At 38.6% G+C, this 19,502-nt stretch overlaps 1 protein-coding gene across 3 annotated transcripts in view; it reads right to left on the bottom strand.

Moving 5' to 3' along the window:
* The window catches only part of LOC108104967 (carbonic anhydrase-related protein 10), an 82,403-nt gene that overhangs the window by 18,827 nt on the left and 44,074 nt on the right, over window positions 1–19,502 (bottom strand). For 2 of the 3 annotated variants that reach the window (XM_017211336.2, XM_017211335.2), the window contains exon 1: window positions 3,412–4,103. The exons of the other annotated variant lie outside the window; for it this stretch is intronic. In XM_017211336.2, coding sequence (XP_017066825.1) covers window positions 3,412–3,499 — 88 coding nt within the window. In that variant the 5' untranslated portion in view covers window positions 3,500–4,103. Of the gene's footprint in view, window positions 1–3,411; window positions 4,104–19,502 lie in introns of those variants that run through there. 3 annotated transcript variants of the gene reach the window in all.

Below are 19,502 nucleotides of genomic sequence, written 5' to 3'. Positions count from 1 at the left end.
AATACAACGCTTGAAAACCATAATTTGGCTAAAAACCGTCTAGACATTTGCCGCTCGAAACTAACCAACTATCTTAATTTGTTGGTGCCAACAAACTTTTACCAACCACTGCACCGCCGCCGAATTTTTCCCCCCAATTCCCATAGAGAGTAATAGTAGTAAGGGGGTACGTGGAAAAGCCACCTGGAAGAAGTGGCTAAAAGAAAACCAAAGAAGAAGAAGGCTCAAGAGGAAGTTGTTGTGGCCGCCGTTGCCGCTGCTACTGCTGCTGCTGCTTGGCATATACCATTTCGATAATAAGCAACAGTGCATTTTCCTGTGCAGCAGGCAAAAAAAAGTGAATGGCTGGAGTTTGAGGTCACAGGTGAGCGGTCACAGGGGTAACAGGGGGTAGTAGTACACACACACACACACACAGACACACATACGTGTGCAGTTTTCGGTGGCTAATGCCAGTCACGTCAACGCTGCATGTGAAATCGTTTTTTGAAAACTTTTCCAGCTTGGCAACTTCATCCACGAATATCTGCGCTGTCTCAATTAGCGGCATTGGCCTTTAAAAGCACCAAAAGTCCTCCATATCCCTGCTAATATAGTTCAGGTCAAAAAGTTAGCACTGTTTAATGAAAGCAAATTTAAAAATAAATATAAACCTATTTATATTTGTATGCCGAGAGAGATTGACACAATAAACTTATTTATTTTTAGTCGTTAAACTATATTAAAATATAATAAACAACTTTTTTTTAAAACAATACCAGAACAGTACTATTTCTTGACCGTTGCTGTGTATTTTAGAGCACTTGCAGCAGATTGGGGCAGCCACTTAAACTGGATCAGTGGTCAAACGAGGCGTATTGCCCGCCGGCTGAAATATGTATTGGCGTCTATAATACGACAGACAAAAGCACAATCAGCTAAGCACTTCTTGGACAAGCGGAAAAGTACGAAAGCTGCTGGAATACGCAACCAAAAAAAAGAAAAAAAAAAAACAGTAAAACAAAACGCTGCCTTTTGGCTGGCCATGTCAAAGTGATTGTTTACCTCAAGGGCAAATTTAACACAATAATTTGCACAATTTGTCAAAACAACCCTCCGGCTAAATGGTATCATAAAACACGCACACACAGAAATACATATACACTGTATATTGAGTACTGCTAGTGAGAAAGTGTGTGTATGTGTGTGTGTGAGTGAGTTGATTGTCCTGCATGCATTTCTACCATATAGCTCGCCTTTGTTACGCCCCACAAAATGTTTTCCGTTTGTGCCTTTTTCCCGCTTTTCCTGGACTTTTTCCCTGACTTTTATATTTTTTATGGCCTGCCTTCTATGGAAAGGTCTTTCGATTATTATCAAGAGTGTTTTGGCCATATTCATATGATTAGTCGGCTTTTAGATTTAAACTGACCTGATTTAGTAAAAGCATTTTTTTGGCTAGCTCATCGTTTAAATTTTGGGTATAAAAAGAATTAGTTAGTTTTTTGATATTAGTTAAATGTTCTCTAAATTTAAGGCACTCAAGAAATACAACACTTAGAGTTCTTAACTGAACTTTCCTATATCAATTTTACTTTATACACTCGATATTATATTTTCACAATGAAAAACAGGGCATTTGAGGTTCGTTTTCTTTTTGTTTTTTTCGTTTTGTGGATTGATACTGTTTTAATATTTTCATATTTATGACTGGCAATGTTTTGTCGCCAGTGTCCCCCGCTTTTCACACCCCTTAATATTTCGCTGGACTCGTTTTTCAGTTTTGCACTTTGCAGTTTATGCAATTTCAGTTGGTGTTTTGTTTTTGTTGTTGTCTGACCGCACTGCCACTGTTGTTGTTTGTGTTTCGCTTATTTTTATTTGCACTTGTTTATGCTGCAATTTTTATAACAAACGCCAGTGTGTGTCCTGTATGTCCTGCGAGTACTGTATGTTCCCTGGCCACCTGACAACCAAAATAAAAACTCATTGCCTCTGTACCAAAAACCGATCTGTCTGCGGTTTTTATCACTAATGCGCTGTTCAATGTGTAAAAACATTATGAATATAAAATTTAAATATAAATATATATTGTACCCATCAACTGCAAAGCTGCAGTGCAAAACGACAATCAAATTCTGTAGGCCATTGCAGGAAAAAATTGTGTTGCAAAATTCATGGAATTAAATCAGCTTGATGAACTCGGTCTGTGCTTGGTTTTTATATTTAATTTTTCTTTTATTTTCGTTTGTTCCACTTGAATTGCCAATTGTTTTCGATTTTCCAGAAATATGAAGAAGTTTTGAGGAATGTTCTTTGAGTTATTTTAAGAATTTGGAACTATTTGGTGTGGGAATTATAGGAAAAATACAAGTGAACTTAATTTGCAAGGACTTGAGATCTTCTAGACTTATTCTTATGTAAATTACTTTACTATTTTCTTAAAAATTAAATTATAGAAATAAGTTTAAAAGAAAAAGCTTAAAACTAACCTCTTTTGCGATCAAATTTTAACATGTTTTTGGAAGAAATTAACAAATATTTACTACCTTTTTTTTTGCTTCTAAATTCCATTTACATTAAATTGCATTCTTGAGTACAGAAATAGCATTTCGTTTTGTAAAAAGTTCTTGGATGCTTTTAGGTTTCTTTTGAAAACTTTCCCACTGACATGCTGAAGACTAAAACATGTCTGGGCATTAGATTAGCACAAAGGAAAGTCCACATTTTGGTCGAGGGAAAGCTACTTGGGCGTTAATTTGTTTCTTAGCTGCAACTTTGAACTTGCAACATGTGGGTGGCGTTGAAGGGATCACTCCAAGCTGTTTTCAGCACATTTCTGTGCAAATATATTTATGTTTCCCTTTTCGGCTTATTTTTTTTTTTTGGAATTTTTGTGCAACAAAATGCATTAACTCAACTGAAGTTGTCAGGAGTTGCCACACACACACACACATAACAGGCACCTTGTGTCCTTAGGTCTTGATGTCCCTATGTCCATTTGTCCAGACCTTGACTATGTTATCCCCGCCATCCTTTTGTGCCTGTGTCCAGAACTCTCTCGCCCTTTTATTCTTTCAATGTTTGTGGCAAGTGTCGGTGCGTTTTTGTTAGTGGAAGGATTCGTCTAGGAGTCACTGGATCTGTAGATGTTGTGCTGTGTGTGCATGTGGCACTGCCAAAATCCTTTTAAACTTGCCTCGCAAAACATTTTACATTCGATGACGTTTCCATTGCAGAAGATGCAACGTCAACAATAAACCAGAAGCAGGCAAAATCAAATTTGTTGGTCAACAGAAAAGAAATCGAGGCAGTGAGTGAAGTGTTCTTATTCCCTGCCACCCTTTTAGATTCTCGATTCTGGATAGAGGGATACAGGGAATAGTGAGTCCTGAATCCAGAATCCTTTTGTGTTGGGCATATTTCACTTACCGGAACTGCAGAGCAGAACGATTGCTGAGCAAGCGATAAATCCTGCCGTGGAGCAACAGAATGATGTGTGGTGTCCTGGCGACGGCATTTTCAATGTGACTGTATGTGGCTGGGCTACTATGCGTTTTGGATTCGATTGGATTGGCCTATCTGGAACTGGACTACTGCTCCTGGGAGTTTCTCCGTTTCTTTTTTTTTTTTGTTCACCCCGTTTGGAGTTGAGTCGGCTGGTGGGTTGGATTGCGCACGGGTCTGCAGTTAGATCTGACACTTGAGTCTTGTTTCGGTAACTTTGGTGTTCACTTTCATCTTAATTTCCATCTTCATTGCTCAAAAAAAGGAGAGAAGAAAGAAAAGCCAAGCCCCGCCCACCGCCACCGCCGCCCACTGCCGCCTTTTGCATATATGTAAATTTTAATTTCCGTTACTTTCTCCGATATGCACACAACTTGCTAGCTTCATTTCCGTCTTCTGTTTTTTCTCGCTTTTCGCAATTCTTTTTCTTTTTTACCGATTCTCTTTTTACACTGAACACTCGAAAAAAATAGCTGTTTTGTAGGTTGCCTTTTGAATATAAGGCAGAGAGTGTTTTTGAAAATTTTATAGTCTTCGCGCTTATTCAAAACAACTGAAATTTTAAGAGGCGAAAAGACGCGCGTCCGTCTGTCTCTGAATGCGAATCGAAACTGAACGGTGGCATCAGCGCCAAAGGATATGCAACGGGCTTCTCGGCAGGCGCGCAGCAGCAGCAGCAACAGAACAGCGAAATCAGCAGCAGCAACGGCAGAAGCAGCAACGACGACAGCAACACTACCCACAGAAGCAATGCCGAAAGGATGTTCGTGCCACGTCGAAAGGAGACGAGAAAAAAAACGAAGGACAAACGACTGCCCGCCACACAAAGTAATGTTATTCAAAACACTGGGAACGAAAGGCAGCGATTTCTTCTTATAAACTTTGGGAAATTGAAAGGCCTTAAAGGAAAATGGGAACAGCAGTTAGTTTACGTATCTATCGAAAGTTAGCAATTTAGATAGCACATCATTTTAAAATATCTTTTGATTTATAACTTTTTCGCAAAAATAAATGACATTCAATACTAAATTATTTTAAAAAAATTAATCATCAATCGTTATTAAATTTCAATGCAAACTTTATTCACAATTAAAAATCTTTATTTTTGGGCATTTTCAGCTAAATTTAATGAAAATTTGATTGAAAATATGAAATTCGTTTTATCTCATTTATCTCCCAAAAACAAAAATATTTTTTCGATAACTAAGCCGTTAATGGTACAAATATGGAATGTAATACCTCTTTGTAATCGTTATTAAATTTCTATAAAAACTGCATTCACAGATAAAAATCTTAATTTTTGAAATGCAAAATTTGGTTTCTCCCATTTTTCTCCCAAACACAAAAGTATTTTGTTAATAACTTAGCCAATAATAGCCCGAAAAAGAAATGTCATACCTCGTTGTAATCGTTATTAAATTTCCATAAAATCTGCATTCCCAGTGAAAAATTTTAATTTTTTGGGCATTTTTAGCGAAATTTAATGATGTTACCCCTTATCGAAAATGCGAAATTTGATTTGATTTATTATTTAATCGTACTAATTGTCCAAATATGGAATGTAATACCTTGTTGAGCTTGTTTTCTTATTCCTAGTCTATCTGTGTTCAAGCTTGGAAAGTCATTTTTCTTTAGAGTTTTTCGCAAGAATATAAAGTTGTCAAGTTAAAAAGAATTTTACAAGGATAAGCTCTTTCTGTGCTGGTCTCACATAAAGAACATCTCTTCCCACTAAGCCTTCTAACTCTTATACGAGAAACTCTTCTAAATTCCGAATTGATGGTCTAACTTCGTTGCAGGACACGAGGTCCTTGCGTCGCTGCCGACGCCTGCGCGACTTTTGGGCGACGAATCCCGCGGATCCAGCGAATTACAACGCTTGCCAGCCACGTGCAAGGCTCTTCATTTGTTGTTGCTGTTATTGTTGCTCTTGCGATTGTCCTGTGTTATGGTTTCGTCCTTTTTTTCTTAATTTTTTTTTTCCTTTTTTGCAGTCCTTGCTGCTGGCAATCAGCGAAACGTTACGTGCGTTGCCTGTTTTTTTTTATGTTTTTGTGCAGTTCCAGGACGGGTTTCTTATCAGTGGCAAGGGGGAAGGAGCTGAGAGCGGGGCGAAGAGATATGGAGCCTTCGACCACGAGGAGTCCTCGGATATTGTCGGGCTGGGTTCTGGTTTCTGCTTGGCAGCCGGCGTTGATATAAATTCTTATTGGCGCATTACAAATTGCCGTCTTGCCAGGAGATGTATGTGTTAGTGTCTGTCTGAGTGTGAGTGTGTGTGTGTGTGTGGGAAAGTCCTTGCACATAATGTAATCTCCTTACATAACACAAGACATAAACAGTTTTTCTTCACTTCGCGACAGACAACGGATTCGGTCCTTTGTTTTGCGGTAATTAGATTTCCACCTCATTTGCATACAAATGAAAGCGAATCCATGAATGGCGAATCAACCTTTTCAACACAAGCATGCATAAATTAGTGGAATAAAATATATATATATAGATTTCAATATATATTTAGTTGATGAGGCCTTTGTAGATTTATGTGCATTGCGATAACATATTAATGCTGACAAACCAGGCGTTACACAGTTTTCATTTTAACAGTCAATTTTACGCATTCCCATCGATTTAAAGTTTTTTGTTGGCTAATCCATAAAATCGCTTTCACCGCTAATTCAATTCAAATGTCTCGCTGCATTATTAACAGCATTTCAATCAAAGTCAGTCAGCAATCAGCAAAAGTGGCAAAGTCGGAACATCGGTGGCAGGCAGTTGGCTGGCAGTCTTAACCCCACAATTCACACCATCTACCCTCTGCTGCACTTTCCTCTTGTCTGTTCGTCAACGCACTGGAAGCCAATCACTTGACATTGCAATTGAATGCGAAGGCAGCCCAACAAAAGCAATGGCGCCAACTAACAATAACAATAGCGAATAAAAAAAAACGTAATTGCTTTCAATCCGATTTTGATAATACCCTGTCAAATTTCTACCAATTTAATTATAACAAAAATAATAATAATCTATTATATTATAATTTGTTAGATATATGTACATCTAGCTTAAAATAATATCAGTGTAGCTCTACAATTATTATTATTGATTTAATAAATTAAATTTGAGTTATTTATGTCCTCAAAATGTTATGTATAAAGATTATTAAACAATTTTTTAAAAGCAGAAATAATAAGTATTTGAGAGGGAAATTATCATGATGATCGGATCACATTGTATTTGGGATGCTGTTGCTCATGTAATTGGCAGACATATTCGGAATTGATTAAGGCCAGCCCCAAAAAAGTATGCAACGCAGTTTGCCGCTTGCTCAGTCACACATACACCGCTAACAAACACTTACACATACAAGGACATGCACTTTCAGATTCACATTCACATTCACATTTACACTTTCACATTGCACATTGCACATTGCAATTGCAGGCAATGCAATTGAATTCGTGGCAGTTTTAATGTAATTAGTTTTTACACCTTGCCAAACCGAATGAGAGACAGACAGACATAGCGAATTGAATGAGCGTGGGTTGAATGGGGGTTATGGTGGTGATAAAGGGTGGGTTGAATGGGTGGATGGGTTCAGTGGGTGGGCTGGCACAGACATTGCGCATTTTCTAATTAAAAACGCCAACGGCAATTGCCATTGGCCTGCGACCCAAGAGCAGCAGCATCACCATTGCCATGGCATTTCCGTGTCCCTACGTTTTCCCCCATCCCATTTTGTACAAACTATCCAGCCACCCACCGTTTTCCACCTCATTTCTCCTCTTTCCTCGACTCCCCTCTACGACAGGAAACGGCGGCTAATTGGCAACAAGACAAATCGCTGTGGCAATTTGCTGAGAATTATGCGACAAGATCAATTTGGCCATTGAATTGAATGTGAATTCCGGATAGCAGGTTCAAGGTCTGCAATTGTTGTAAATTTCTCATCTGGCAAAAATAGGAAACTAATAATGAGAATAAGGAAAGCTCTCATAAAACTTTTACGGCATTTTCGGTTCACGCCTTTCGCAAGTGGGGTGTGATTTGAAATTAATATAACTAAAAGGTTTTACGGCGCCGCATTCAATCGCTCTATCATGGGCTTCCCATTTTTCTGTCCCTCTCTCTCTCTATATATATATATTTTTTTTATTGATTTCCACTCTGCGCTGCTTCGTTATTTTCCAGATATATATATATATATATATATATATATTTACTTGTTTGTTTGTGTGTAGTTTTTCTTTTCGCGGAAAAGCAGCACTTTTCCGTTAACACGCCCTTCTTCCGTTTTTATTCCGCCAGCGGATCCGTTCCATTCCGTTCCGTTTCATTGCCGGCGGTGCGTTTAGTTGGTTTTTGCCTTTGACGTTGCCGCTCCATGCGGAAGTGGAGATGTACTAGTGTGAGTGCGGTCACACACAAACATACCTCCTGACGGATAAAGCCCAGCTTTAACCCTTGGGCGGTCAGTCAGTGCAATCGGAAAGTGGACAGCGTTGCTCTCGAATGAACCGCAAATTAAATTGGAACTTCAATACCAGGCGCTGGCAATTCATTTAGTGTTTGATTGACCCTAAGGGATGCAGATGGCTTATTAGCAACACTTAAGGTGTTACTAGCTGGGAAAACAGCTACTTTAAATACCTACAGAAAGGTTGACTTGTTGAAAATTGATATATAGGGTAAATATAGTTAGTCTTAGTTAGTTAGTCTAAGCTCAAGAGTTAACTGATGATGTCGACTCAACTTTCATTTCAAACATATTCAATATAAAGCATCGAAATTGTTATTTATTTATTTATGCATTCCGCTGAGACGATCCAACACATTTCTTGGCATTTATATTTATGCTAGATGAAAAGCCAGTCGAGTGAACAACCTTTTCCGCTATCAACTGACAACGATGTACTGCAGTTCTCCTTAGATGTCCTAGCATATCCTGTCCACCTGCTGCTTCCCTTTTAATTCGGTTTACACAAATATTTCCGTTTTAGTTTAAAGCGCCATATCCGTTTTCCATTTTATTCCCCGAAGTGCAACACAATCTGATCGATTTTGCTTGCTGTTGTTGTTGTGTCGCGTGTGTGTGTGTGTGTGTGTGTGTGTGTGGCCTTCAGGTGTAAACATTATCTGCATTTTCACGCTCCAAACAGAAATTTATTGCCGATGCTGGGGAAAATTCTGTTCTTCGGGTTGTGGGTGGTAAGAAAATGGTGTTGGTGTTGGTGTTTGGTGGAAAACCAGCCATATCCTATCTTTGTGGTCTGGGCAATAGGAGAGCAACTTTATCGTTGCAATTGCGTCTCATCTTCCAGCACTTGACTGTTGCTCTCTCTCTCGTTCTAGTACTGTTTGTGTGCATTACGCTAAATTACATTTTGAATATTGAATTGACGCTACTGCTAACCTGACCTTACCTCATACATCCCAGCCCCCCTTGTTCGACCCCACCTGTCTGGGAAATCGAATTCGTTTGTTGCATTTCTTCAATTGAATTTTTGCGGTTCCTCCGTCGTCGTCGTCGTCGTCGTCGTCTTGGGTTCACCTTTCACCTAAAAACCTCTCCTTCTCTCTCTTTCTCGGCTCTCTATTTCCCTGGACTCCTTCTGCTTCATCTAATTTGATGGTGACGCAAACAAATTCGCTGGCACAACCTGGCAATTTTCTGAGTTTGTCGAGCTTTCCACGGCATCGCTTTCATTTGCCAATTTTTCCTTATCGAATTTGGGTTGCAACTTTAGTCTAATGAAATATGAGTAGATTGGTTTTACACGGCTCAAGGATATAATCAAGGCGAATTTCTGTTTATCATAGAGAAATTGGTTTTAACAACTGGTTTTTAAAGTAATCTCACATATTAGAACAAAAATGTCACCAGCATTACATCAAATGGTAGTTGAATTATAAAAAATTATGGAGATACCATATATAAGTCTTACACCTGTACCCTGAATATACATATAAATAGATCCACTAAAAGAAAGAATTTCGAAAAATAGAAAAAAAAAACAAAGCAACTTATCTTTCATCTGAAAACCTTAACATTTGCTATCAACCCCAATTATTGGCCCACACAAATATCATATTAATTCTGTTAGTTATTCCTCTAAGGCCATATTTAACCCTTGATAGCCACTCGAATTTCCACATACCGTCCATAAATCATTATCCCCATGGATATCTTTGACTATTCCCCTCAGCAAAAGCTCGGGCGCACAAATCAAAACTCCGGACATTAGTAGCTACTGATTTGGAGTCCACAGTCTTTAGTCAGATTAGGGCCAGGCTTTATGTGTGTATGTGTGTGTGTGTGTGTGAGTGTCTGTAAGTGGAGTGGCCATTGGGGAGTGGGTGGTTGGGTGGCTTAGATGGTTCGCTGGGTGGCTCAAAAGCTTGAAGTGCCTTTCTTCTTTCGGTCACGCACATGGCGAAAAAACATTTCACAGACACGCAACACCTGACTCCTTGTCTTGTGTGTGTGTTTTTGGTTTTTTTTTTTTTTTTGGTGGGTGAAAGTGAGTGACTTTCCCAGTGGGTTTTCCACCTTCGTACTGGCCGACTGCCTTCGCTTTTATTACTCAACGTTGGCTACCATCTAATGACAAGCCTTTTGTTTGCTCTTATGAGTTTGAGTGTATATACCCTCGACTTGACTTGTAATAAAATGTAATTTTAATGTGTTAATTCAGTTGGTTTTGTCGTGTCAGGGGTCAGTTGACTCCTTGGCTCGGCTGAGTGCTTCGAAAGCTTAAGGAAATTTGAAAAGGAAAGGCCAAGGAAAATAGAGGAAGGAACATTCGCCGTTTTCAATTAACAACTTTCTATTTCTATGTTTTTTTCCTTGACTCAAACAAGAGAGCTTACTTTTTTTTTTTGCTTTTACAAATGTTTAACAACGCGCTGCATTGCCTAATTGATTTGCTTGGGTCCTTGGGTCCAAGTTCCAAGTTAAACAGCCAGCCAGCCAGACAATGCACCATTACTACCACCACCACCAACGTCCAACCAACTAACCGATCGAACTTCGTGCTCATTTGTTGCCAATTAGTTGTGGAGCACCGCAGTCAATTGGAAATTCTCGGCAGACAGGAACAGGTAGGAAAACTGTTGACCAATGGGTGTGGGGCTGGGTTTTGGGTGTGGATGATTGGGCCACAATGACAACACAAAGTTGGCCCCCGGAAGGATGCTGTTCCCGGCATCCCGACATCCCAGCCTCCCAAGCATTCTGGCATCCTGTTTTGGGTATCCATTTATCGATGCGGCAAACTTTCGTAATGACTTTGAAAATAAAAAAAAAAAAAAAAACAACAACAACAAACAACCAGCACAACAAATGGCAAAGAAAACGTAGCAGAAGGGTATGGAAATAAAACAATGGGAAAACGAGTGGCAAAAGGTCTGAAATTATCTACCAACTATTGACAATAATGAGCTTTCCTAATGAGTAGTGAAATGGAAATGGAAATGATAAGAGGGGGATAAAATTGGGGGCAAGCCAATGTGCAAATGACAAAAGTTTTGTTTGGACATGGGGAATGTTTGTGAAAATTATATTGTTTGGTGTTAATTAAGTGCAACCCCAAAAAGCCTCCTACAATCCCAAAATGGATTAACTTTGCCAACTAACAGTTTTATGTTAAGAGTTACGATCAGAGTTTTTGCAACTTCGAAACCAAATCGATGCCTCAATGAATTTGGACAGTTCAGTAATCAGTGGTGTGGGTGTATTAAAGATACCTCCTCCTTAAGCAGTAATATTACAACTCTTTAATATCTTATTACTAAACTTCCATAATAATTATAAACTAAAAAAACAAAACTATAGACTTTAATATTTCCTAAGCACTTGCCTTAAGTTAACTAACCGCAACATCATCATCACAAACACCACCAATCACGGCAATATAACAATAACAATAGCAGTGGCAAAACCGGGCTAAAGGCAAGGGCATTAGTTATTTTACAAAAGGACAGTAGACACACCTAAGACATAAGCCTCTATCATTCACCCTTAATCCCTTTAAGGATACTTGACGTGTGCACAACCAACAGTAACAACAACAACAACAACAACCACAACAACAACAGCTGGCACACCTTACCCCAAGTCCAAATGGCCATGTCCTTGCGCCTCGACCACCTTTTTTATCCACCTCCCCGACTGTCACTTCAAGGAAAACCACGCCCCCTTCCGTTAAAGCCAACTAAAAGTCAGTCAAGTTGACCAGAAGTGCTGGAGTTTATAAAATAAAATGACGACAACGATGATACAGATGATGATGATACGGTAAGAGAATTGGAAAGGAAGCTGCACGGTTAAAAATAAAGTTAAGTTTTGAAATATTAAAAAAAAACAAAAATGTATTTTCTTATAGAAAATGTAATACATCTTTTCAAAAGGTTTGAATTTCGTTTTATATATGGTTTAAAAAATATCACCGTGTCAATAGTAATAGTTACGAATAAGTTATATAAAACTCTTTAACATAATAATAATATAATGCTAAAAACTTTATCTTATATTTCATATTTTTCCTGTGCTCTTTGCTGGGAAAAGAATATAGATGGAAAATAGAAAATGGAAACAAAGAGAGCCCGCATAGAAAGTGAAATAAAACAAAATACCGAGACAAGGACGGCTCCTTCTGGCCACTTCACCTGAACATCCACATCCACTTTTGCCCAACTCCCCACCACTTCACCACCTGGCCAGGTGTCCTTCTACACTCCTCTGTGTGTGTCTGTGTGTGTGTGAGTATATGTTTGGTGTGTGTGTGTGCCTCTTTGTGTGCGGAAATCTGAAGCCTGAAATCATCCACTTAAAAGCTAAGGGTCGATAAGTTACTGATGCCTGACAGTTTATGGAGACTAAAATTGCGGCGACGGGCCTGCCCAAAAACTCCTCCTCCTCCTCCCCTTGGAATCTACTGGATCTAAACACCCTCCATCTACAATCTTTGATCTCCACCTATATAGCCAGCCACTTGAAGTGGCCAGACAAGAAGACGTTTTATTTATGGTCTGTTGTGGGTTAAGGTTGAGCGGCCTTTCAAGGTGTCGTCTCGTCTCGTCTCGTTTCATTTCATTTGGTTTCGGCTCGTCAAACGTTTCACAAGTGGGCCAAAAAAGGATGAGAAACTGATATAAATGGATAATATATGAAGAAAATAACATTTTCTTGCTAGTTTGGTCTCGAAACTCTATCGCAATGTAAGGCTTTAAGTGCAAAATTTTGCTTAGTTTTTTCTTCATTTTTAGTTGAGAGCGAGAAAGTATTTAAGGAAAAGAGGGACAGTGCTGTACTGGCCACATTTATTGTGGCATAAAGTTGCACTTTGTTGGGGTTTGCCGTCTGGCGATGTTGTCATCATCATCAACACCATCCCCATTCCCATCCTACATCCTCCATCCCCACCCTCATCATCATCATCATTATTCCACCAGCTTCATTGTCGCATCTTGCTGGCAGTTTGTTATTTAGCCGGCAAATTGTTTTATGTTTTGGCTTGTCTGGCAATTTGTGGCAACAGCATTGTCCAGGGAAAATCAAATGGAAAGGCTCTTTGCCAAGCCCCTTTTTAAAGTTCAAATCTGCTTAAAGAGCTGTCTTTTCATTACTCTTCTCATATATCTACATATCCATCTCTTTTTTGTTTTCTCTTTTTCTTGCTTGGGTAAAAACAATTAAAAAGTTGGCGCCCCAGAAAATTTTTGGCGGCTGCCTCAAGATGAACATTTTGATGGCTGGAAAACTCAACTTGTGGCACGTTCTCAAGCGCAAACAACAGAAACAACAACAGTTGGCTTGGGGAAAAGACAATGACACAAATCAAAAAGTTTTCCCTCACTCATGGCCTTCTACTGTACTACTTCGTCTTTTGGCTGCTTTTCAGCCACTAATTGCATGCTAATTGCTGCACTCACGCACTAGCAGCAACATGGCGTATACGTGATTTATTTGTACCACTTTTTTTTTTTTTTTTTTTTTTCGTTCTTACACTTGGCTACTTGGCTAGTTAATATCTGGTTGGTTGGTTGTGTCAATATTTTGTAAAATATTTTTAAACTACGTGGCAGACAAAGTTGAAAATCAATTGGCCAGACAGCTGACAGATGTTGCTGTTGCTGGCGGGTCAAGAGCCATATTTGAAAGCCAATCCGTTTACTTCCATTGACAGTTTTTGCGACACATGCGTTGGAGTAGCGTTTTGGGTTTGAGAGTCGATCTGGGTCTGGGTCTGGGTCTGGGTCTGGGTCATTCAATAAAACAAGTATCGCACATTCGTTGTTCGAGTCCATGAGGAACCGTGTCAACCGGAGGGTTGGAAAGCACTCAAATTAATAAACTCCATAAAATGTGAGGCAGCAGACAGTTATGAAAAAAAAAAAAGAAAGAATAAAAAAAACAAGGAAAAAACACCAACAAACAAAAAAAAAACACCCAAGGAAGCGTGTGTGCAGCATTAAGTGGCTGGCCCCTCTGTTTTCTCCCCTTTCCCCAAGTAAATCAATGTGAAAACTGGACCCAGACAGACTGACAGACGGGAAAACTGGTGTTGGAGAAAAACTGAGTACGGGAAACTGGGTAGTGGGGCAAAACTGGGGGGAATGGGAGACCTGAGGGGGTGCCGTTGCTCTTGGCCTTTCTCACAGCCGCTCACTCAGTCAGTCAAACTTTTGTTTTCACAATGGGTGCTCCACCAATCCCCCCCCCGGGGAACTGAGAATTGGTCCGGATCGGATCGGATTGAATTGGGTGGCTAGGTGGTTAGGCGATGGTAGTATGTAGTATGTAGGTGTTGGAAACTGAGGTTTGAGGTCAACCCCACCAACTCGCCTGTCAATTGGTTCTGCTCTCGACAGGCACTGGTATCTGTTTGTCAATGTTTTCCATTTAAATAGTCCTCCGGGGCTCATACAAAAAACAAAGCAAAAAATAAAAAAAAAAAAGGGGGAGTCTGCAAAAGGTTTCAGGGCAGCTGGGAAAATTGTGCGATTTAAAAAACATTTAATTAACAGTTACTCATTTACCGCAATTGCAACAGGCTTTTAGCTGGCAACGAAAGGCGAAGGAAATTCTTTCGCTAATCGGGAATTAGAAATGACATGATAATGCACTAAGCAATGAAGATATCTAGCTTGGATTTTAATAAATTTAACAATAATAAAAGTAGAAGGAAATAGGTACATTAATAATAAGATTGGGACTTAAATAATTATATTTTGTTTACTTTTATTTGCCCAGCAGATAATATATAATAATGAGGAAATAAAGTAAGTGATAAAAAGGGCCATATTTTTCTTAATGTTGTAATTTGTAATAATTTCTTGAATAGATATATTTAATTCATGTTTTTTTACCACTGTTCAAAGACCAAAGATAGTGACAGAGTCACTGGCAATTCAATTTGTTAAGCAGTGGCAAATTGGGGCTGTTTTTCTTACTGGGCAATTTGCCAGCCAAGAGAACAGAGGAAAGCACAGCAGAAGAAAATCTTGCACCAGGTGAAAAGTGAGAGGTGGTTGCGATATAAACTGGGGATGGGTGTATGAGAAAACCCTAGCGGAAAGGTATGAATGTGTGCACTGCACTGGCAGCATTTACTTAGGGACAAGTTTGCATTTCTCCAACCGTTTCCCCCCTTAATTTTCTTTTTCTTTTCTTTTTTTTTTTTTTTTTTGGTGGCCATCAACTGTCTCCAGTTTTGGCAGCTGGCAAAAGTTGCCGCCGACACTTTGCCTTTTTTTTTTTATTACATATATATATTTTTTTTTTCTTATTTTCAGACAGAAGAAGAGTGCATTTCATTAGCCAACAACAGCGGCTGCCACTTTCTGCATAAGTTAGTAAATATGAAAATTTCCCGCTAAGCACTACAAAAAGAACAACAGGAAGATGAACTTAAAAAACAAAAAAAAAACAAAGGAAAACTAAAAAAAAAAAAAATCACAGAAAGAATTCTGAACTCAAGAATGAGATGACAAAAGTTGTCTGGCGAAAGTTTGTAGCTCTTGGCTTGGCTTTTTATATCCTTGAACTAAGGGAATTAAAGGGGGTATTCCTGTCACCGGCAGACCACAAAGTGTTAATTCCATGCCTTTAACCCACTTTGCAGGAAAACACTTTAAGCCAACGGGAATTTAAATGGCTTTTTAGGGATTTCTTAAAGTAGTAAATTTATTTATTACTTTAACAACAATTTTAGATTCCTTAGCTAAAATAGTCGTAGTAGTTTTAATACAGATTTTAGGAATCCACCAAATATTTCAACGATTTCCTTTTCTGTGCAACAATCTTTAGTTGGCGGTTGCTCAATCTTTCAAGTTATTGTTGAATGTAAATGTCCACACATATGCAGACTCATACATTTATGGATATACATATATATAATTTGATATTTCTAGGAAAAGTTGTGGCTGGTGGTGGCTGGTGGTGGGCACTCGATGAACTTGTGCGCAACTTTGCACCAATTAAACTTGTTAAAACGCTCGTTTTCGGTTATCCAAAAGCTGACAACTTCACTACACAAAACTCTAATTACATTTTACGGGACTGCTACCCACACACACACACACTCACGCAGAATATACACACATATATATATATCTCAGACATATGCAAAGCAGCCCTTAGTTGTGCGTAATTAAAAGTTATTTTATTGTCTGCCTGTATGCAATTGTTGTGAGCAGTAAATATTGCAGATTTTCCAAGTAATTGTGAGACTTTAATGCAATCGAAAATAAGTCGTTTTAAACTTTGGTTTAACTATGCTTGATTGGTTATCGATAAAATATCTAATTACTATGAATAAATTCGAAGATAACTAATTAACTTTTCAGTTAATAAAGAAAGGTTTCTCTGAAGAAAACCTAACAGATTAATCAATATACAAATGTGAAGCTAACCAAGAGCAAAAAGTATCTTCTGATAAAACACCTTTTACCCTTATTCTATATAACAACCGAAGTAAAAGCAAAAGTTTTCGTTTGATTTTTGGCAACCTTTAATCCGACTCGCATCAACTTTTAATTGGTAAAGTTGGCCGTTTCCCATTTACCATTTTGTTGTCTGTTGTTACTGGTTACTTTGTGGTCAGCCTAATGGCTAATAAATATAAAAATATGCCGTTCGCCTAAAAGCGCCGGCTACATAAAAACCAAATTAATATATCCTTGGAGACTGAAAGTACATTAAAACCGACGACTTCCTTGGCTTTCTTAAGGGTAGGTGCTCTTACTAATATATATATTTTTGTTTCTCTGAACAAAAACAGTTCACTTTGAATATGGAAAAGAATATTTTTTTACTGGCCACTCGTTGATCGAAGATGGGAAACTTTATTTGGCCGACAAGTCGGCAATTGTTGTGCAATTTTCGGCAGCAGCAGCTGCTAATTCTGTCAGAATCACACAAAGCAATACATCACACATGCTCCCCGGGTTTTCCAAACACCACACCCTCCCTCCTCCCTCATTTTTTGGGGTTGGTATGGGTGGTATGAATTCATGGCAAGCGTCGGAGATAGATTGCCAGATGGCCCCATTTCGTTGGTAGTGCAAGCCACGCACTTGCAATACCCCCGCACCTTCCCCTTTTTAGTTCCATTGAAACACTCCCCCCCTCTTTAGCCACAGCTGAGATTGAGTTGAGTTTGGCATCTGAGTGGGCGTGGCTGCATGGCAAATTGCACGGCATTTGACAGCCGCATCCATTCAGCGGCATTTCCGTCTCATTTTTCTTTATTTTCTCTCCGATTTTGTTCTTTTTTGGTGCCACAGAGCAGAGTTGCAAGTGCAACTGTGCTACTGCAATTCGCGGCTATAATGCAAATTGCCATGTGACGGACACCCTGAAAAGTAGGCTACAATGTTTCCATCTTGACAGGTGATTTCGGTGACCTGCCCTGAATTATTGGTGCGATTCTCTCGATAAAGGGCTTGATGAAATTAGAAAGGAGATGTAGACACCCAAATTAAAGAGGGAAAAATAAACACAGCAGTGGCATATTTTTCATATATTTAACAAAAAGAAAGATAATATAAAAGTTAAAGAAACTTTCCATAATTTCCATGCCTTAAGTGCAAGTTGCACTTATAAATTCAAGATCCTTGTTTTTTTTTAATAGAAACAAACGACTTAGAAGAACATTAAAATCAATAATTCAGGCAATCAATAACTACAAAGGAAAAACCATGTTTTTCTTTTTTTTCGTTGCCCATTTTCCTCCTAACCCCTTTTTTTCCAATGTAGCTGAATTAATTGCCATGTCATTCAATTAAGCAAAGATAATTCCCCCTTAAAAATGCCTCAGTTACATGCAATCACAATTAGCCAGTAAACACAAACAAGAACAGCAGATAAATTTGGCAAGAGCAAAATAACAATAACAATAACAATATCAAAAAGGCAGTAACAATAACAATAAGTGCAAAGGCAACAAAACAAAAATAAGATGAACATTTTTCAGCTGAATGCTTCGACATTTTCAACATTTTGCAACAATAAATAAATAAATGCCTGCCCGTATGCGCAGTGCACGTATTTTGAACAGAAAGAAGCACCTACAAAAAAAAAATGAATACATTTTCTATTTTTAGCTAAGGCCCAGTGGCAAAAGTGGTTGATAACGCTTTAGACAAATATTCAATAAATATTCAATAGTAGAGTTCGATTCCGAGTTCCATCGAAATATTTGCGTTTGAATTCTGCTTAAATGCAACTTATGCCTCGACTCAATGTTGGTTAGTTTTGATAGTATATATATTTAGTAATGCATATCAAATTTAGTTCAAAGTTTGTCAGCTAACCAAGCTTACGTATCCCAATCAACTAGTATGTTTGTATAGAAAATTAATTAAGGTTATTAAGGGTTTTAAGTAAAAGTGTTTTAAGAAAGTTCTAGTAAAATATTCCTACATTATTCCTTTCATATTTACAAAGAGATATGAAAAGAATTAAACCCGATTATAGCTGCTAATCATCATCAATTTCGCTAAGCCTTTAACCCATGCCTTCTGCCATGAAGACTCATATTAAGTATTTATTTCTTTAGATTGCCATATCTTTTTCCTCAATCCATCCTGATATTTCCTATCTCTTTCGTTTTCTCCCCGCTAACGCGCTAAAATGTTTCAATTTAAATTAATTATTGTTTGCACCACAAGTGCCATGGGCGGTCGTTTTTTTTTTTTTTTTTTTTTTTTTTTTAAATGCCAAAAAGGGGAGGTGTGGATCGACCAGGCGGCAGCACAACTTTTAATTATGGTTACAAAGATTTTCAGTCCTTGTCGATGGCTGCTATTCCTCCTTTCCCCAACGAGCTTCCCAACTCTCTTTACCCCTTTTCATCTGCAAGTGTCTGTCTGGTAGACCAAAACACCCTCCACCGCCCCTGTGCGCCGCCGTCAACTTTGACCAACATCGATTAAAACGATGAAAACGCGGAAAATTGCGCCAACTAGAGGAAAACTGCAGTGGCGGCAAATGAAAATGGCCAAAGCAACACCAGCAGAAAAAAAAATCAAAAAAAAAAAAAAAAAAACTGAACAAAAAAATATAAAAAAAAAAAAGTAAAAAGTGGAAAAGAAACGTTCAGAATGCAAGGCACTAGGCAAAAGTTGAACGTTTTTATTACGTCTGAAAAAGTTGTGCAAAAACGCGATTGCCGCCGCTTAAGAGCATTGAAAGGATGGGCATAAGAGGGTTAAGGAAAATGAGGGGGTTGCGAAAAGAATTGAAGTGGAGTTAAGGCAGCCGACGACGTCATCCTCGAGTTGATTTAGGTTTTCCCTTCCTAACTTCTCTTTTTTTTTTGTATTTTTATTTTTTGTTTGTTTGTAATTTTAAAATGCTGTTAACTGGTTTTTGTTTCTGGTTTCTTGCTGCGGAGATCCCACTAAATCCCCTTTCTCATCTCTTTCCCCCCAATTCCGATTAACTCGTTCCCCCGTTTGAAACCCCCTGCATTCACACCGCCCCTGTAATGTCCTGGACACTAACAAATTAA

This window comes from Drosophila eugracilis, unplaced genomic scaffold (assembly GCF_018153835.1).
Source record: "Drosophila eugracilis isolate 14026-0451.02 unplaced genomic scaffold, ASM1815383v1 contig_2147, whole genome shotgun sequence".
In the NCBI taxonomy this organism is placed as follows: domain Eukaryota; kingdom Metazoa; phylum Arthropoda; class Insecta; order Diptera; family Drosophilidae; genus Drosophila; species Drosophila eugracilis.
This window is presented reverse-complemented; position numbering and strand designations above follow the sequence as displayed.